General features: G+C 38.7%; 2 protein-coding genes across 5 annotated transcripts in view; one reads left to right on the top strand and one right to left on the bottom strand.

Moving 5' to 3' along the window:
* The first annotated feature begins 404 nt into the window (after positions 1-404).
* LOC101745269 (putative transferase CAF17 homolog, mitochondrial) lies at positions 405-2,036 on the top strand. The gene is made up of 2 exons (XM_004921782.4): positions 405-1,592; positions 1,676-2,036. The coding sequence occupies exon 1, from the start codon at positions 585-587 to the stop codon at positions 1,587-1,589; it is 1,005 nt and encodes a 334-aa protein (XP_004921839.1). The 5' UTR covers positions 405-584; the 3' UTR covers positions 1,590-1,592; positions 1,676-2,036.
* Positions 2,037-2,454: 418 nt separating this feature from the next.
* The window catches only part of LOC101745627 (ubiquitin carboxyl-terminal hydrolase puf), a 57,439-nt gene continuing 42,216 nt past the window's right edge, over positions 2,455-17,677 (bottom strand). For 3 of the 4 annotated variants that reach the window (XM_038020238.2, XM_038020240.2, XM_038020239.2), the window contains exons 43-56: positions 14,301-14,483; positions 13,922-14,068; positions 13,444-13,839; positions 13,030-13,164; positions 12,432-12,622; positions 11,733-11,930; positions 10,760-11,028; positions 10,487-10,602; positions 9,968-10,238; positions 8,938-9,108; positions 7,918-8,057; positions 7,251-7,385; positions 6,308-6,512; positions 2,455-5,427 (exon numbers count right to left, since the gene is read on the bottom strand). In XM_038020238.2, the coding sequence (XP_037876166.1) occupies positions 5,186-5,427; positions 6,308-6,512; positions 7,251-7,385; positions 7,918-8,057; positions 8,938-9,108; positions 9,968-10,238; positions 10,487-10,602; positions 10,760-11,028; positions 11,733-11,930; positions 12,432-12,622; positions 13,030-13,164; positions 13,444-13,839; positions 13,922-14,068; positions 14,301-14,483 (2,799 nt within the window). In that variant the 3' untranslated portion in view covers positions 2,455-5,185. Of the gene's footprint in view, positions 5,428-6,307; positions 6,513-7,250; positions 7,386-7,917; positions 8,058-8,937; positions 9,109-9,967; positions 10,239-10,486; positions 10,603-10,759; positions 11,029-11,732; positions 11,931-12,431; positions 12,623-13,029; positions 13,165-13,443; positions 13,840-13,921; positions 14,069-14,300; positions 14,484-17,677 lie in introns of those variants that run through there. The other variant, XR_009976690.1, reaches the window with a different exon arrangement.

The raw sequence follows: 17,677 nt of genomic DNA, 5'->3' as shown, positions 1-17,677 counted from the left end.
AAAGGTTAAGTCAATTCTAAAATTTTCTTGTCAAGTGCACTTTTTGGCGGGAACGTGGGGCGAAGTTGTACAAATTGTTTTATTTTGTCTACTTAGTGTATCTTCAGGTTTAATGTGTAATAACGGTCGTTTATTAACTGTTTAGTATATGTGAAAGTGCACAAATGTTGCAAAATGAAACAAAGCCGCTGAACGTAATTTCTCGGAATCCTTCAAAAAATTCACTGAAAAGTTTCAGTAAATGACCATCATTTTGCTAAGATTATATCTCACTCCATATCATCTCATTTCATTTCATTTCATGTCATATCATGTTTCATATTAATCAACCTCATTTCATTTCATAATATCATTTTTCACATAAAAGTTTTCATTAAAATGGCTTGACCTAAAAGTCTTAGTTACCAGGTCATAATCCCATAAAAAAATGTGTCAAAACTGTCAAATAAATTATGAATTTGTTGTAAAATTTAATTCATAAAAATTTGATTTTGTCGGAAATAGTCAAAGCATTGCAAAATCAGGAACCCATTTCAAATGACTAAATGACTTCATGGTGTGTTTAGATAAAATTTCCAACCGAAATGTTACATCAGGTAAAGAAGTTTTTATTTACTAAATCGTTACAGAAGCAATTCTCGCGATACTCACACGTCGAAAATCCTATTCTTTACCCATTAGAAAGTCGAAAGTTATTAAATATCGCTGGAAAAGATGCCGGTGTATACCTACAAGGTCTTATTACTAATGACATGAGACATTTCGAGGAAGGTGCATCGTCGATTTATGCTATGTTTTTAAATACCAAGGGCAGGGTACTCTACGATGTTTTGATTCATAAATGGAATACTGACGATTCGTTCCTTCTAGAATGTGATAAAAATGTTATTAGTCACATACAGAAACATTTAAAAATGTACAAATTAAAGAGACTAGTGGAAATAACTGATTTGAGCAACGAGTACAAAATACATGCTTTAGTACCAAATGTGAATATTGGTGTAGTTACTCCAACACACAATGTTAATATATATAAAGACCCTAGATTGCCTGAACTTGGGATGAGGATTATATCACCAATGTCAATAACACATTCTGAATTAATAAAAATTCCCACAAAAGATATTCAAATTAAGAATAGTGAAGAGGGATACAAGTGTCTCAGGTATAAGTTGGGTGTAAGTGAAGGATCTGAAGATTTACCGCCTGGAGTAACCTTTCCTTTGGAAGTGAACTGTGACTATCTTCATGGTGTTAGCTTCCACAAGGGTTGTTATATTGGACAAGAACTGACAGCACGAGTTCATCATACAGGAGTTGTAAGGAAAAGAATAATGCCAATTAAGTTTACACAGGCAGTGGACGGCTTAGATAAAGATTCTACAATAAATGCTAGTGAGAATCCTAAATCAACTATAGGAAAATTAAAAGGTTACATACAAAATTATGGACTGGGTCTAATTAGGGTAAAGGAAGCTTTAGAAGCAAAATCATTAGTAATTGGAAGTTACACTGCAGAAGTATTAAAACCTACTTGGTGGCCTATGGAAGCACCAAAAGACAAAGCAACTGTTGTAAAGGCTGAATAATGAGTAATCACAATTTAAATGCAACTCTACAACAAGTTATTTCTAATAGTTATATAGATTATTTTAATGTGCATAATATTTTCCAGTAACAATGACAGACCAGAAAGAAAAACCCACAGAAGAATCCGTACAAGTCCTTCATGAATTCAAATGTTCATCATGCAATATAAATGAAAAAGCCCATTACAAAGGCACTAATCCTCCATTCTCCCGTAATATTGTCTTAAAATATCCAAGTTATGTAATGAAGGATCCATTCAGTCCTCCGGGTAAAGGTGAAATATTAGTGCTTGGAGCAGATTGTAATATCTGTGAAAAATCTGTGTGCATAAGTAAAAACTGTAGTATTTTTTACCACAAAACATATTGTTTGGATTGTGCATATCAAAACGTTGATAGCTTTCCTATTGAAATTAAGAATAAAGTGCAATGCCAAAGAGGAAATTATGATTTTGTTTTATTTTCACACAAAGAACCATTGGCTTATTTTTTATTTACTAGACAGGTAACAGGAATCATGACCTGCTTAGATGGTAATTTCTGTGGTTAAGTGATTACCAGAATTCATAAAATCACCTTTTGTATGCATTTATGCTCCCTGAGACATGAGTACATTTAAAATGTACAATATAACGGCTGTACCACCCCTTCATCTGAAATGCTCGATTGCTTTGTCACAGAAAAGGTAAGTTGTGTAAGGTGGTGCCTACTGAGGTTTATACCTACCACAGTTACTATTCTTTTCCAAGTCGATCGAAGTTTACTCCCAATGCATTCTAATGTTCCTGACAAATATAAAGGTTTATCACAGTTGATGCTGTGCAAATTCAATTTTGAACTATCAAACATTAAATAAAACAATGGCTACAAAATACTGTTTACTTTGGCTTTCCAATCCGATTTACAGTATTTTCTTAATTTTTCCACAAATCATAAGTAACAGTTACATAACTGAGACAATCTGTTTCACTACATAAATTTAATTATGATACAGAAGTTTAAAAACGAGAGGGGAACAGTGCACGCCCACCGTCCCTCACCATCGCGCCATGCTGCAGTACATACAACGAATTTAGAAAATAAAGATAATTATAGCATAGTTATATTAAAATGTAGGTATATATTAATAAGCTCTAAATTAGGACAAAATTAAATATAGATTTTGTCTTATATCATCAGTCACTCCATTCAGATTGATAGCACCACAATACATTCATTACTTTCACAACTTGTACAGTGACTGCTTCATCTCGTAACAAACGCCTACCGGTACAATATAAAATAGATTCAGATGTTCACCAATATTAATTATATGCAAATGAATATAAAAATTGAAACTTCTAAAACTGCTTTAATTCGTTTTCTTTTCTCTGTTATTACTTTTTCGTTTAGTTGGTGCACGAATGTTTATTGGTAGCTATATGGGGGTAATCATATTTTCATATAAATGTTCGAAAAACATTACACAATTAATCTACTGAATGAGAAACAAACAACGCTTAAAAGTACTACAGGTATATTTGCGAATGCAAAACCAAATATTAGTTTTTTGCATTGTGTTACTATAAAGATATAAAATGGACACGTTTTTGCATTCTATGATAGTCAATATATACATTATTTCACTAAATTTCTATACATGAATTCTTGATCATAAATTCAAAAATTTGAGAAAAGTGAATGCTACTATTTGAGTAGTGCATTGATTGCTTACTAACCAAAGTTTTCAAAACGAATTTGAAACAATAACCATAAGCTTCAATAAAGATTCGACGTACAATATAATATGTACTGGCCAAATTGATCCAGAAAAAAAAAACAAAGTACACGCCTTGGACGGGAGAGACTCAATTATAACACTTACGATATGATCTACTAGTCAGACTTACATAAACAGGGTTGGTTCGAAGGGTTTCATTTGTAATTTTTGACCCAAATTTTCACAAACTGAAATTACAACTTTCACAGCCTAAACGAATTTTTCATTTCTCTCTAAAGATTATACATAACTGCTTACCAATTTCACTAAATTCATAACATTATAAAACCTATAGTCATTTAATATTATGAGGGACAGTCTTTCACAACACAATAAAGCAAATCAGTAATTTAGAAATGCAAAAAAAAAACTAAATAAAAAATCATTGTCCTTAAAATAGTTTTTGGTGTCAAATTAACAGCATAAATTGCAGGGTTTCAAATTTATTTATTTTTATTCCAGTCATTTCAATTCGAGCAGAAAAAATGCGTGATGTGTTGAAACCCCGCAAATTAGGTATTAAATGGACCCCATAGAATTTAAAAAGTGCGGTGGTAGTTGTAAAAGCTACACAGTGTACAAATGATCAGAATTGATTAAGATTTGTCATTTAATACTTCCACAACATAATCCGAAGTATTGTACAAGAATCTTAATTAAACATGTTTTTTGAAACTTGAATAATTATTAAATTTTAAATCTAATTAATATGCTGCCAAAACAAATATGTCAATACACTAAATAGTCTTCTGTATACATAAGAATACAGAACTGAAACAACAGAAAGTACAATAGTATATGCTTCATTTATCTAAACAGTTCACATACGAGATAGTGAATGTTTTTTTTCATCACTATGTATATAAGTCACGACCCTCAGCAATGAGGAAACGACAGAGAAGAAGAAGATATAAGGAAATCTAATTTACTTATTTAGCATACATGTCGCGAGGCAGTTGCCAAAGCATAGTCGAAAAGGACCAACAGAAATAAATAATAAAATACAAAAACACTGTGACTCTTACCCTTGTGCTACTAACAGTTATTAAAAGGGAGGTTTCATTTAAATTTGGAATGTACAATTTGATATTTAACTTTTTATTTAATTTGATTTTCTATGCAATCTAAGATCAATCTTAGATAAGTAAGTACTTTTAAAATACAGTTCAAACATACAATATTATATTCGTGCACAAGACACAAAATCAAGATCCATTTATTTAGTTTTTAACATTAACCAACACTTCCAAACGTTTATTAAAATGAGTTTTGAGCTAATTTTGTTATGTAATTTTATATCAACATAGTTTTTTACCTAGCAACACCAAAATTAACATCAAATCGACTTTAAACATCTTAAATAAATAAAATTTAATCTTATCTAATTTCAGTATTCTGAAACCATTTTTCCTTTGTATCACACATTGAACAGAATATATTATACGTAAATTAGAGTTTGATTAGAAATAAGTTACTGCACAACGCACAAAGCTAATTAATACAAGAAGAATATTATATTTGCATGACGATCAGTAATCCAAAAGTTTTTCGGTCTCTAAAGAGCATTCCATAAATCGATTTTTTTTATCACATCACTATTTAATTATGTCATTTCCGATTGAATTTAAAACAAAATCACGAACTCGATAACGAAGTTCAATATCACAATCGACATCTATGACTCCGTAGGGCGATCACTTTGCCAGTTTAATGTACACGTCACTGAACCGAAGACGGATAGGGCGCCCGCACTCGCCTCGCACAGACCTGACGGCGCCCGAATCGATTTTCACCGAACGTGAAGAGGATCGATTTCGCGATACAGTCGAACGGTACCCTATCCTTCCCCCAGCATGTGGTGCAGCATGTCGACGAGTGTGTTGAGGGCGAGCGCGAGCTGGGCGCGGTAGTGCGAGGGGCGGGGCGGGCCGGTCGGCGTCGCGGGCTCGTCGTCGGGATCGTCTTCGGGATCGAAGCCCGCTTCCTCCGCGTCCTCTGCGTCGCTGCCCTCCGGCGTGTGGCACGCGACCGTCTCGGGCGGACACTCCCTGCTCGTTTCAGGTTCCGATTCTTCCTCCTCTGTAGATCGCAAAATGTTTTTTACCTTTCAACGATCGTTGAAAACTTTGTCATTTATATACGAATATAGTTAGTTAGGTTGAACTCAATAGCTTTAGTACAACAGTTGTCATGCCCTATAACGATATACTTATCGAATTGTGCAGAAGTAAGTTACACATTTGCACGGGCCAGCAGTATGTACCACCAGGAGAACCCCAGATAGAAACTAAGATGGTTTAGAAATTAACTGATTGCATATAGAAATAGATGGGATTTAAGATACGATGATTTGGAAGTAATAGCTGAAGGAGAACGGAATTACTTTACTGCATCATCGACGATCGAGAAGAACCTAGAAATTATATCTCAAGGTGGGTGGTGCATTTACGTTGTGAATGTCTATGGGCTCCAGTAACCACTTAACACCAGGTGGGCTGCGAACTCGTCCACTCATCTAAGCAATAAAAAAAACCGGTTTATTATTCATCAAGATTTTTTTACTTAAATTAGATCCAAACTGGCCTTTATTGAAACGAATGAAACAAATGAAGTAATGTTAAAGAACAGCTGTCGATTGTTTTCCAAGATCATGAACAGTTTTTTTTTTCTTTTTCTTATTGCTTATATGGGTGGACGAGCTCACAGCCCACCTGGTTTTAAGAGGTTACTGGAGCCCATAGAAATCTACAACGTAAATGCGCCACCCACCTTGAGATATAAGTTTTAAGGTCTCAAGTATAGTTACAACGGCTGCCCCACCCTTCAAACCGAAACGCATTATACTGCTTCACGACAGAAATAGGCAGGGCGGTGGTACCTACCCGCGCGGACTCACAAGAGGTCCTGCCACCAGTTAAGATGTGGAGGAGCATTGAGGCGTGTCGGTGGAGGTACGTACCGGGCGGCGGGGCGTGCTGCAGCCGCTGCTGGGCGAGCAGCGCGGCGCGCAGCATGTGTCGCGCGGCGGGCGGCGCGGGGCGGGCGCGCGGCACGAGCAGCACGAGCGCGCGCACGCAGCCCAGCACGCCGCCCGAGCACGCGTCCGACCCGCGCAGCTCCTCCGCCAGCGACTCCGCGACGCCGATGCATCCCGGGTCGCGGGCCTGCATACACGACTTGCTTTCATACGTTTTCTTTTTATTTAACTATAAATCTTAACGCTTATTTGTACTAGGATTCTTAAATATATATAATTATAATTAACTAGCTTTTGACCGCGACTTCGTCCGCGTGGAATATAGTTCACAAATAATGCTTTACTTAAAAACGAATTTGGTTAGCATTAAAAACGTTATAGTGAGCCAACCTTAACATATAGACATATGTTGACGCGGACTTTTTTTTAGATCTTTTAAAGGGGAACAATTCTGGCACACATTATTTTAGCAAAGCTTTAACCGTTTCTACAGCGGAAGCTCTCAAAAGGGAAAAAAACCCGATTTTGAAACACTCTTTATTGGTGTTCCGTTTGTATTGGTCTTAGCGTGATGTTATATAGCACATAGCCTTCCTGAATAAATGGGCTATCTAACACTCAAATAACTTTTCAAATCGGACCAGCAGTTCCTGAGATTAGCGCGTTCAAACAAACAAGCTCTTCAGCTTTATAATATTAGTATAGATAAAAAAAAAATACAACTTCTAAACCTTCTAAACTTAAATTACTATATTCCAGTGACGCTTCTATCCTACGAAAAAAAAAACCAACACTCTTCGGAAACGAAATGAAGTGAATTAGCTCAAATACAAATAAACACGAAAAGAGAATTGTTTAGTAATCTTAAGACGTCGAATTATTTAAAATGATTGTAATGTTGCACTGTACTCAACGTGACTCTCACCTTAGGCAGGTACAGTTGCATGAACTCGTAAATAACGATGTCTTCTAAAGACTCCCGCTCGTCGAGTATTATCGCGTCAATATATTCATTCAACACGCTGCACTCCAATAACATCTCTTCTAACTTCGCATCGGCCTGAAAATACGAACTCAAAAATTTACTTATTATATCGGTAAATATGTAGAACTTGATCAATTTTGAAGTCGTCGTGGTCTTGAGGATAAGAATCCAGATTTTTATTTTAACCGATTTTTTATTATTATTTATTATTATTTTTAAAACCGATTTCTGGCCCCGTGAGCTCACCTACACACGCTAGGGTAAGCTGACATAGCCTCTCAAGGCTATCAGCATAGGCAGGAAAAAAAAAGTAGAACATGTCAATCCGCGATTCGCGGGCGTGAATGTCCTACTTTTCTCCCTCGGTGCGTAATGTACTATCATACATTTTTGTTTCTTTTTTCTTATAAAATACTTCCTACTTACTATTCACGAACAACTAATGCGATGATGAAATAATATCGTGTAATTAAATTGAGGGATTCGAACACCGTGGCATCGCTTGATGCAAATGCACCAGGGGTCTTATCATTTAAGCCACGATTCAAGCATATTAGTGGTGGAGCACATCCGATAGTTTTGTCCCGATGTCTACAAGTATACGTACCGGCGTGGAGGCGACGTCTCTCCAGAAGGCGGCGAAGTAGTTGAACCGGAGCGGCACGGCCTCCAGCGCGCACAGCGCCGACAGCAGCACCAGTTGCTCCGACATGCAGCGCTGGCTCCGAGCGACGCGACAGCACGTGTCTGCGGAAACGATACCTTCATATATTCTACCTCAATAGTTGTGTATTTTTGAAGTGAAAACTTCTTTAGAATCGTTGTGATTTCAAACCGGATGCAACGGAAAAAACGACAGGTAAGAGACACAAATACAAAAATGTGTAGGATGAATGAGACAGAAATATACATACTATTTAATACAGCGCCATCTGAGAATTTTTAATACTAACGTGTGTATGAAAGCTCTTGTAGTGAATTTTAATTTAGGATTATATGTGAAATTAAAATATCAATTCACAGAGGGCGCTACCTTACAATTATTTACTAATGACAAAATTTTACATATACTTAAGACGTTTAGGATAATTGTATTTTAATTTTGGAAGGTTTCACTTCTACCAAGTGTGAATTGCACACATGTATTTTTTTTTTTAATTTACATGAAGCATAAGTAATGATTAGGGAAACGACTGTCTTTTAATTTTTTATTGCTTAAATGTGTGGACGAACTCACAGCCCACCTGGTGTTAAGTGGTTACTGGAACCCATAGACATTTACAACGCAAATGCGCCACCCACCTTGAGATATAAGTTCTAAGGTCTCAGTATAGTTACGGTTACTGTGGCAAAGGGTTGCGTAAATAAATATGTAATAAGAATTATTCTTTTTTTCTGTCATTTATATCTAATTCCTATATTTTAATGATCGTATATATTTCGTATATATATATTTTAATGATAATGACGTATCGAACATCAAATCTATTGATTTTTATGCATCCGATGATGGTCCGATAAAATTGGTTTTAGCAGTAAGACAGCAAATTTTATTTTTGATTTTGTTTTTACGTTTTCACCTTATTAACAGTGAAAGTTATTTATAGTACAGTGGTAGAGTACATACCGATGAATTTGTGGTAGGGTCTGTAGGCGGCGGCGTGAGGGTGCGGCTGGTGCGAGTGTCTGTGTCGGGGAGGCGGCGCGGTGCGAGCGGCGCAGTGTGCCCCGGCCGCCAGCGGGACCAGCGCCCCCAGCGCCGCAGCACCTCCCATCACCACTAGCTCCTTCAGTACTCCTGTGTGACCATTCGATAAAATTTATTACGTAAACGCAAAAACTAGACGATATGTAAGTACATTTAAAATTGAAATTCATTGTCATCTGAAAACCATTGATTCGTTGTCCAAAACAATCTTAACAGTATCGAATTCATTTATTTTTTGTTCGTTTTTACATATGTGATTTTGTAATTTATAATTTTAACACACGTAAGTCTCAAATTAAAGTGTAGGAGTACAATTAACGAATGTTCTCGAAATCATTTTTCAGTATTTTATCACTTCTATAATGTACTAGCTGTACCCGTCCCTAACCGGCGCCATCTAGGCGGGCTTCGGATAGCCTGCCGACCGAGAGGGCTGGTGGTCGTGGCGCCGACGACCGCCAGTCCGGTGTCCCGAGGGGGAGGGTGATGGGAGAGATGTGCTCCGCACTAAACTCTTCCCTTTCCCCCTTTTGCCTTTTCATGAGTTTTGTGTCATGCGAGGTTTGGACGTTGGTTGTTGAGAGACAGGAGGTTTTAGTCGGTTCGACTCCGACATGCCCCGCCCTCCATCCCCAGTGAAGGGCGGAAGTCCGGCGATTTCCTCCTGACAAAAAAAAAAAAAAACTGTACCCGTCCGCTTCGCTGGGCATTTAAAATTAACATTATTATTTCTCACCCCCACGAAGATTCTCATCATTAAGTAGAGAGTCCAACACTCATATAAATATTGCCTATCCATTAAATACATGGATACCAAGTTTCAAGTCAATCGAATGCATGGTTCAGTAGTTATAACGGAACATCCGTAAAAACCACTGTAGATTTATATACTAGTATAGATTACATTTTATAAACAATAAGTATATTATTATGATTTTGCGGTGATCACCTAGCGCGGCTTCCCGAAGATGATCGAACCGATGGTGCAAGTTGAGCATGGTGAGCAGACGCCGCGCACACTCGGGCCAGTCCTTGCAGGCGAGCAGCAGGGCGCGCGCCTCCTTGGCGTCGCGGCGCGTGCGCAGCGTGCGGCACAGCGAGCGCGCCCAGCGCAGCGCCGCGCCCAGCTCCGCACGCACCGCGCCGCCCGCGCCCGCCGCCGCCCCCGACCCGCCCGCGCCGCCCCCCTCCACGTACACGGCGTGCAAACTGTGCAGGGCCTGTACCACACAAAACGATTCGTAGGTTAAAAAGGTCACATGCATAGGCAACAAATTAATAATCCCTTAATGATAAATAGAACGATAAGAGACAGCTTGTTTGCAACAAAAAAGTTAACACTATAAAATGTCGCACCCAAATGTAAATTAAATATTTTTTATTATAAAATATTAATTATTATATTTCAGTTCCACAACTGCAGTTACCAGACGGTTCTTCACAATTAATACATAAATAATTAACTCACTTCAAAGGTCATTTGTAATCCTCCATTGTAGACTACGTATAATCTGTCGTCTTCGTTTTCAACTAAAGTACAGAACGCCGATATTAACGTCGTCCAACACGTCCTCCCGTTCAAACCTATAAATAACCAGCAAGCGCTGAATATTGCTTCGCTTTCTATACGATGCACTAAATTACTAGTGAAAACTAAATCAACACATAGCACTCAATGACGATATTATAATACAGATAAATTAAAAAGTTTCATCGCGATATAAATGTACAAAAGACTCACCCTGTAGATAGGCAGCGAGCGTGCTTCGTCTGAAAGCGGCCGCTTCTCTGCCGTCTGGGGTCTCGCTGCCGCTGTTGTTCTCGCTGCCGTTGCCGCTGCTGTTACTGCTGTTGCTGTTCGTTGTCGTGATCGTGCTGCCGTTACTGGTGACCGTGCCGGTGACGTTGGTGACCATAGTGCCGGTGACGTTAGCGACCATGGTCCCGGCGACGTTCGCCACCATGGTCCCCGCAATGTTGCCGCCGCGCGCCGCCAGTATCCGTGCTAATCTGTTGTATGATGCAGATTTACGTATTTTGAAGTTAAACTTCTTTAGGCGCTTTGAGAGTAAAATTTAACTCGCCACAGATGAATTATTATAGCCGTAATCGCATCTTTATATATCGCATCAAAATAGACAAAGCGTCTCTCGAACCACTCGACCGTTGAGAGAGGGAAAGCACAAAGCGAGATAGGTCGTTTCTCATATACACAGCATTCCCTATTACAAGAGTAAATTGATTTAAGGATAAAAACGAAGAAAACCACAATTACTACTACACACCACAAAAGAAGTTTCACTTCTTTCACGTGCACTAAGTTGCACGCGCACCAATTCTTTATTATTTATTTTTAACACTTTTTCTTTTGAAATATAACTCTTAATTAGAGATTAATCATGACACTTATTACATGCCGTCCAGTTTTAGGTATAACTTCACTTGGTAACGATTTGAAATAAAAATAAATAATAGTTTAAAAAAACTAAGAAACACGCTTTATATAAAATTCAACTAAAAAAATAGAAAATAAATTTTATTGTAAAAAAAGCGTGTCATCCTCGATAAATCTAAAAAGTTTGAATGAAATCTGGCCGTTTAAAGTTGGTCGAAATCGCGTCTAAAGGAGTCAGTTACAAACACACATACAAGTGAAGCTAATATAAAGCGTGTAAAAAACACGAGGATGACAGATTTATTTGTTGCATGTGTACCTGAGCAGTTCGTCGGCCGCCCCGGGATATAAATGAGCGTGAGGCGCTATATTCCTGAAGGCCCAGTGCACGTTCTGATGCTGAGCCAGCATGCGCGCGAACGACGCTGACCGGCGACAGCACAGCCGCAGCAGCGCGTAGTACGGCGGCAGCATGGCGCGGTTGTACGCCACCACTTCACCGTCCTCATGGTCCGCACTGAACATAACCAGTGATGGATTTACACTAGGGGCAATCGGGGCAAGTGCCCAGGGTGGCAAAATTTTGAAAGGAAAAATTGTTTTTTTTTTGTCTTATCAAGATTGCTCAATATAATTGATATTAATTAATTCTATTAATTAATAATTTTCTGTTTAATTGATAATTCAACAAATTCAATTTATCCATTATTTCTGAATTATAATTCTGGCACTTTTGGTAAATATTGATAATCAAAATGATTTAATCAATTTATTTCCTTGGAGATTTAAAATAATAATCGATTTTTCTATATTTTCTGTAGAAAAGAAGTTAAAGTGGTAGTTAAAGAAATTTAATTAGTTTGAAAGAGAAATTTTAGAAAGACACTTGAAACGTCACCCTTTGCCACGATAACCGTAAAGTATTCGAAACATGACAATAATAAAGGCGAGATTTGCTTTTTAATTAATTTAAAAATGATTTTTTTATTAAATTTATCACACCGTCAGTAGTACTCACAGTATATAATTGAAGGCGATGTGTTTGATGACCCTCGGGTTAGAGACCGCCAGCTGTACGTTCTCGGGGCAGTCCACGGAGACGGCGTGCCAGAACGTTATCAGAGCTTGCTTGTTGTGGTGCACTGCTACCGACGGCTCCGATAACCCAGGATGGTACAGATCACAGAGATCGTTAAAGTACTGACCGAACTGAAACATGTTGTTACGCCGGTAAGAGTAACGTCATCGATCGCCGAATAGGCGAAACGAATACTAAAGGATCTAGTAACATCTAGAACGCTCGAGAAGTACAACGCCATCTATTGTCAGATAGCGGAAGCACGAATCAAAAGTGCTCGACTCGTGAGGAATGTATAATTTTTGGTCCTGTTACCAAAACAGATGCTTGGCGCAAATAAAATTCTAAAAACTTTTAGAAATAAGACATTTATGAGCGTTTTAATTTCATGTAAGCCAGAGAGCACACTATGAATTCTGGACTCGAATCTTGCATGTACAAAAAATACATACTATATTACATTAACATTCATTTTGCGAGAAAAAGATAGAGCATCCCCTCTTAGTTTGCATAAAATAAAATCTTAATTACAACTTACCATTAATTTTTCCACTCTGCTAACGACGCAGTACGACATGACGCCGAAATAGGCTGTCAGCTTCATAGTTCCATGAACGGCAATGTCGATGTATTTACGAGCGGCTTTCAATTTTCCAAGCAACATACTGTACACCTGAAAAGGTTTTACTTCATAGTACCTCTAACCTCTATAGTTCATAGCAACGACCACAGAACATATAGTCATCAATTCAAACAGTTTCCAAAACATGTCAACTGTCAAAGTATTTTTTTCCAAAAATATGTTTTAAAGCTGCTTCATAACAATGAGTGAATGTGAACAGATTTTAGCGTAAAATTCATCTTTTCCTGTTTTAATGAAACACTTGGTAACAACGTCAACTTTAATCAGGTGATAATTATGGTTGCGATTAAGCGTATAAGTGTCGGGTACCTGATGCAGCGTGTGGTGCGCAGTATCTGGCAGCTTGGTGTGCATCGTCGCGGCGGGTGGAGGTCGCGCCCGTGCGTACCCCGCGCGGAAGTGCTGTGAGGGGACCAGCGCCACCAGCAGCAGCGCCGCGGCCGCCCGCACCCGCGCCGCGCCCGCCGCCAGCAGCTGCGGCTCCACCCAGCGCTCGGCGGTGCGCAGCGCCCACGCGTGCGCCGCCTTGTTGCGGGGCACTTGCAGCGCCAGCCACTCCAGCGCGGCGTGCGGACACACCTCGCCGCACTCCCACAGCCGCGCCAGAACCAGCTGCGTGAAGCAAGGCAGCCCGCCCGTGCCGCCCGCCCCGCCGCCGCTGCCCTCCACCAGCAGCGTCAGCAGTTTGAAGAAGGGCCCACAGCTCTGCAAGGTAAATCAATTATGTCATTGGTTAAATTTGATGACTGTGAATGCGTTCACAATCAAAAGTCGAAACAAATCTCACCTCAGAGTGCTTCGCTATTGCCTGAAAGATTGTACCGACAATCTTCTGCGCGAGCGGCTCGTTGAATCGACACAAGGCGAAAATCAAAGACCGCGTCTGTTGCAGATTGAGGCAATCCCGAGTTTGTTGATATATAAACGGAAATCCCTGCGAAAAAAACAATACCGACCGTTTCAACAAAAACATAGCAATTAAACGGTGGCTGGCGTCATACACAAATACAGTCTTTTAATCAAAGCCATTCGTGGCACCTATACTAGAATTCCAAAATGCCGAAAGCCGTACAGTTACAGTTCAGTTACGTGGACGTACATAAAACGAACAAACAAACCTACTACTCCAGAGGACACGTGCGGCTAGTCCGAGAGCCCTAGGTTACCTTGGCGTGCAGCAGCGCCTTGGCGTCGGGCTCCCGCAGGACGAGGTGTCCGCCGACGTCACGCGAGCGCTCGACGAGCCCGGTGACGAGCGCGACCATCTTGTCGAGCGCGCCGGGCCGCAGCTTGTCCCCCCCGCTCTCCGCAGCGCCGCTGCCCCCGGCCTCCTCCGTCGGCGATTCCAGCTTCGGAAAATAAAATACATTCTTGTAGTGTGCAGCTCGCCTAACCTTATATTTGTAACTGCACACACTAAAATACAACAGTATTACATGAATTGTCGACTTGAACAGTTCTCTTTTATTTCACCTACAACACTCCAATACATGGCGACCCTTAGCCAGCAGTTAAAATTTTGCAACATACGTAAAATACGAGAGTAACTGAATAAAATATGAAGAAATATAATTATGAAGAATATTATGAAAAATAGAAGTTTGTGAAGACGAGAAATAAGAGGAAAGAAGATTTTTAAATTACAGAAAATGAAAAAAAAGAAGAAAAAAAAAACCCTCACAGAAGATTGATTTGGATGAAGCGATGAGAACAATAGAAGAAGACAGAAAAGGGTGTTGCTGCCGGGAGCCGGGAGAATGCTCAAGCCTTATGATGAGAGGATATGCAGGGCGCCGAGAGATTCTTGTTGTGCGTTTCAAGGCAATTACCTACCACAAGCAGTACACAGCAGGTGTAATATCGAAGCCACATAATGGACTTATTCCTGTTAGGATATTGAATACAACGGATAGTTCGGTTAATGTAAACACTTCAGAATTAACTATTAGTTGTCTAGATAAATTTTATGTTTGTAAGTTTGATGACGATTGTTTGTCGGTTGATAGAGTTAGAACTTTGCTCACTACTTTGCAACTACAAACATATCTGAATAAAGAGGAGCAAAGAAGCATTGAGAACATATGTGCCAAGTATGCAGATGTTTTTCACTTACCAGGCGATACGCTCACAACAACTAATTTAATAGAGCATTCAATCCAACTTAAGGAAAACGCGTCTCCATCATATGTCAAGCCTTATCGATTGCCAAAAGCATTGAAAGGCGAGGTACAAAAACAAATAGATGAGATGATTAAAAATGATATTATAGAGGAATCTATTTCAGAGTGGTCAAGTCCTATTTTATTAGTACCTAAAAAGACAGATAGGACAGGAGAAAGGAAATGGAGACTTGTAGTAGATTATCGTCAACTTAATAATAGGATACAGGATGATAAGTTTCCGTTACCTAACATCACTGAGATCCTAGATTCACTATCAAATAACATCTATTTTTCAAAATTAGATCTCAGTCAAGGTTATTATCAACTGTCATTAGACGAAAAATCTAGAAAATATACTGCATTCACAACAGACAAGCAGTATCAAATGAAACGATGTCCAATGGGATTAAAGACATCCCCAAGTGCCTTTGCACGTCTTATGACTATAGCAATGTCAGGGTTAAATTATAAATCATGTTTCCTCTACCAAGACGACTGTATTGTGGTAGGTAATTGCCTTGAAACGCACAACAAGAATCTCGTGAACATTTTGGAATGTTTACGAAAAGTAAATTTGAAATTAAATCCATTAAAATGTGAATTTTTGCGTAAGGAAATAGTTTATTTAGGTCACAAAATTACTTCAGAAGGTATATTTCCCGAACCATCAAAGGTGACATGCCTGCAAAAATACCCTGTACCACAGAATGTAGACGAAGTCAAGAGATTTGTTGCATTCGCTAACTATTATAGGCGCTTTATTCCAAAATTCGCAGAAATAGCTTATCCTTTGAATGCGTTATGTAAGAAAAACGTACCGTTTGTGTGGAGTGACGAATGCGAGAGATCATTTTATAAGTTAAAAGAGATACTCATTAGTCCGATTGTACTTGACTATCCAGACTTTAGTGACAAAAATACTTTTACGCTACAAACTGACGCATCAAAACTTGGATTAGGCGCCGTGCTGTCTAATAGCAATGGCAAGGTAGTCGCGTATGCCAGCCGTAACTTGAAACCAGCTGAGATGCGGTACCCTGTGATTGAGTTAGAATTACTCGCTATTGTTTGGGCAGTTCGACATTTTAGACCTTATTTATACGGGAAAAAGTTTTATATAAAAACTGACCATAAGCCATTGATTTACTTATTTAATATGACCGATCCTTCAAGCCGTTTAACTAAGTTTAGATTATATCTTGAGGAGTACGACTTTGAAATCAGCTATGTCCCAGGACGGCACAACGCAGCTGCAGATGCATTGAGCCGGATACCTATTACATCCAACAGTTTAAAGGAAATGCAACAGCATGTAGTATCGGTCATGACAAGAGCACAGGCTCGTAGGTTACGTATTGACTGTGACAATAATAACATGACTACGGAGGTATCCTCTACTCCAAGGCCTGATCAACCTAAAGTAGTGGAAATCCTCAAACGACCAATTGACAGCGTTGAATTGATTCTATTTTGTAATAAAAATACATTAAAACAGATAGAAAAATTCAAACATTTTACTAGTGATAATGGTAACTGCAAATTCGTGCCTGAAAAATCAGCAATTTTTATAATTTCTCAATCGTTGTCTACCGTAAGTGTGTTAACGAGAGAATTACAACGTTTTTGCAAGCAAATCAAAATAAACGAGCTCGTAATAATTAAAAGCAAGCGCTATGAACGACTTGTAAACAATTTTGTAAAGGAAATAAGCCATTTGAAAGATTTTCCCAAGTTACTTGTCATTAAAGATGTGACAAGTATTACTGACAAAGACACAAGGACTGTGATCCTAAATGACTTCCACCTGTTACCCACGAGTGGCCACGCGGGGGTAAACAGAATGCTAAATAATATTAGGAAGTATTATTATTGGCCAGGAATGACCAATGACGTATCAGAATACGTAAAGAAATGTAAAAGTTGTCAGATTCAAAAGCATTCCAATAGACATACAAAGGAGTCAATGGTTATCGCATCCACGGCATCCACTGCTTTTGATAGAGTTAGTTTAGATTTAATGGGGTCATTAGATGTAGATAATTTTAAAAGGATAATAAAGCATATAGATAATAAAGCATAAAGATAATAAAGCATTCATAAAAATAATACAAAAAAGTTTGTAACTTAAAATATTGTTTTATTGGATTTTTGTTAGTAAAGGATGAAATTTAATAATATTTTGTGTAATTTAGTTTAAGTAAAAAAAAAAAAGTAATTATGTAATCATATCATTTTTTTTAAAAGAGGGGAGGTGTAGTGTGCAGCTCGCCTAACCTTATATTTGTAACTGCACACACTAAAATACAACAGTATTACATGAATTGTCGACTTGAACAGTTCTCTTTTATTTCACCTACAACACTCCAATACATTCTAAATTA

This window comes from Bombyx mori, chromosome 25 (assembly GCF_030269925.1).
Source record: "Bombyx mori chromosome 25, ASM3026992v2".
Lineage (NCBI taxonomy): Eukaryota > Metazoa > Arthropoda > Insecta > Lepidoptera > Bombycidae > Bombyx > Bombyx mori.
This window is presented reverse-complemented; position numbering and strand designations above follow the sequence as displayed.

Coding starts and splice junctions, on each gene's coding strand:
- LOC101745269 (XM_004921782.4), top strand. CDS start 585: ATGTTACATCAGGTAAAGAAGTTTTTATTTACTAAATCGTTACAGAAG.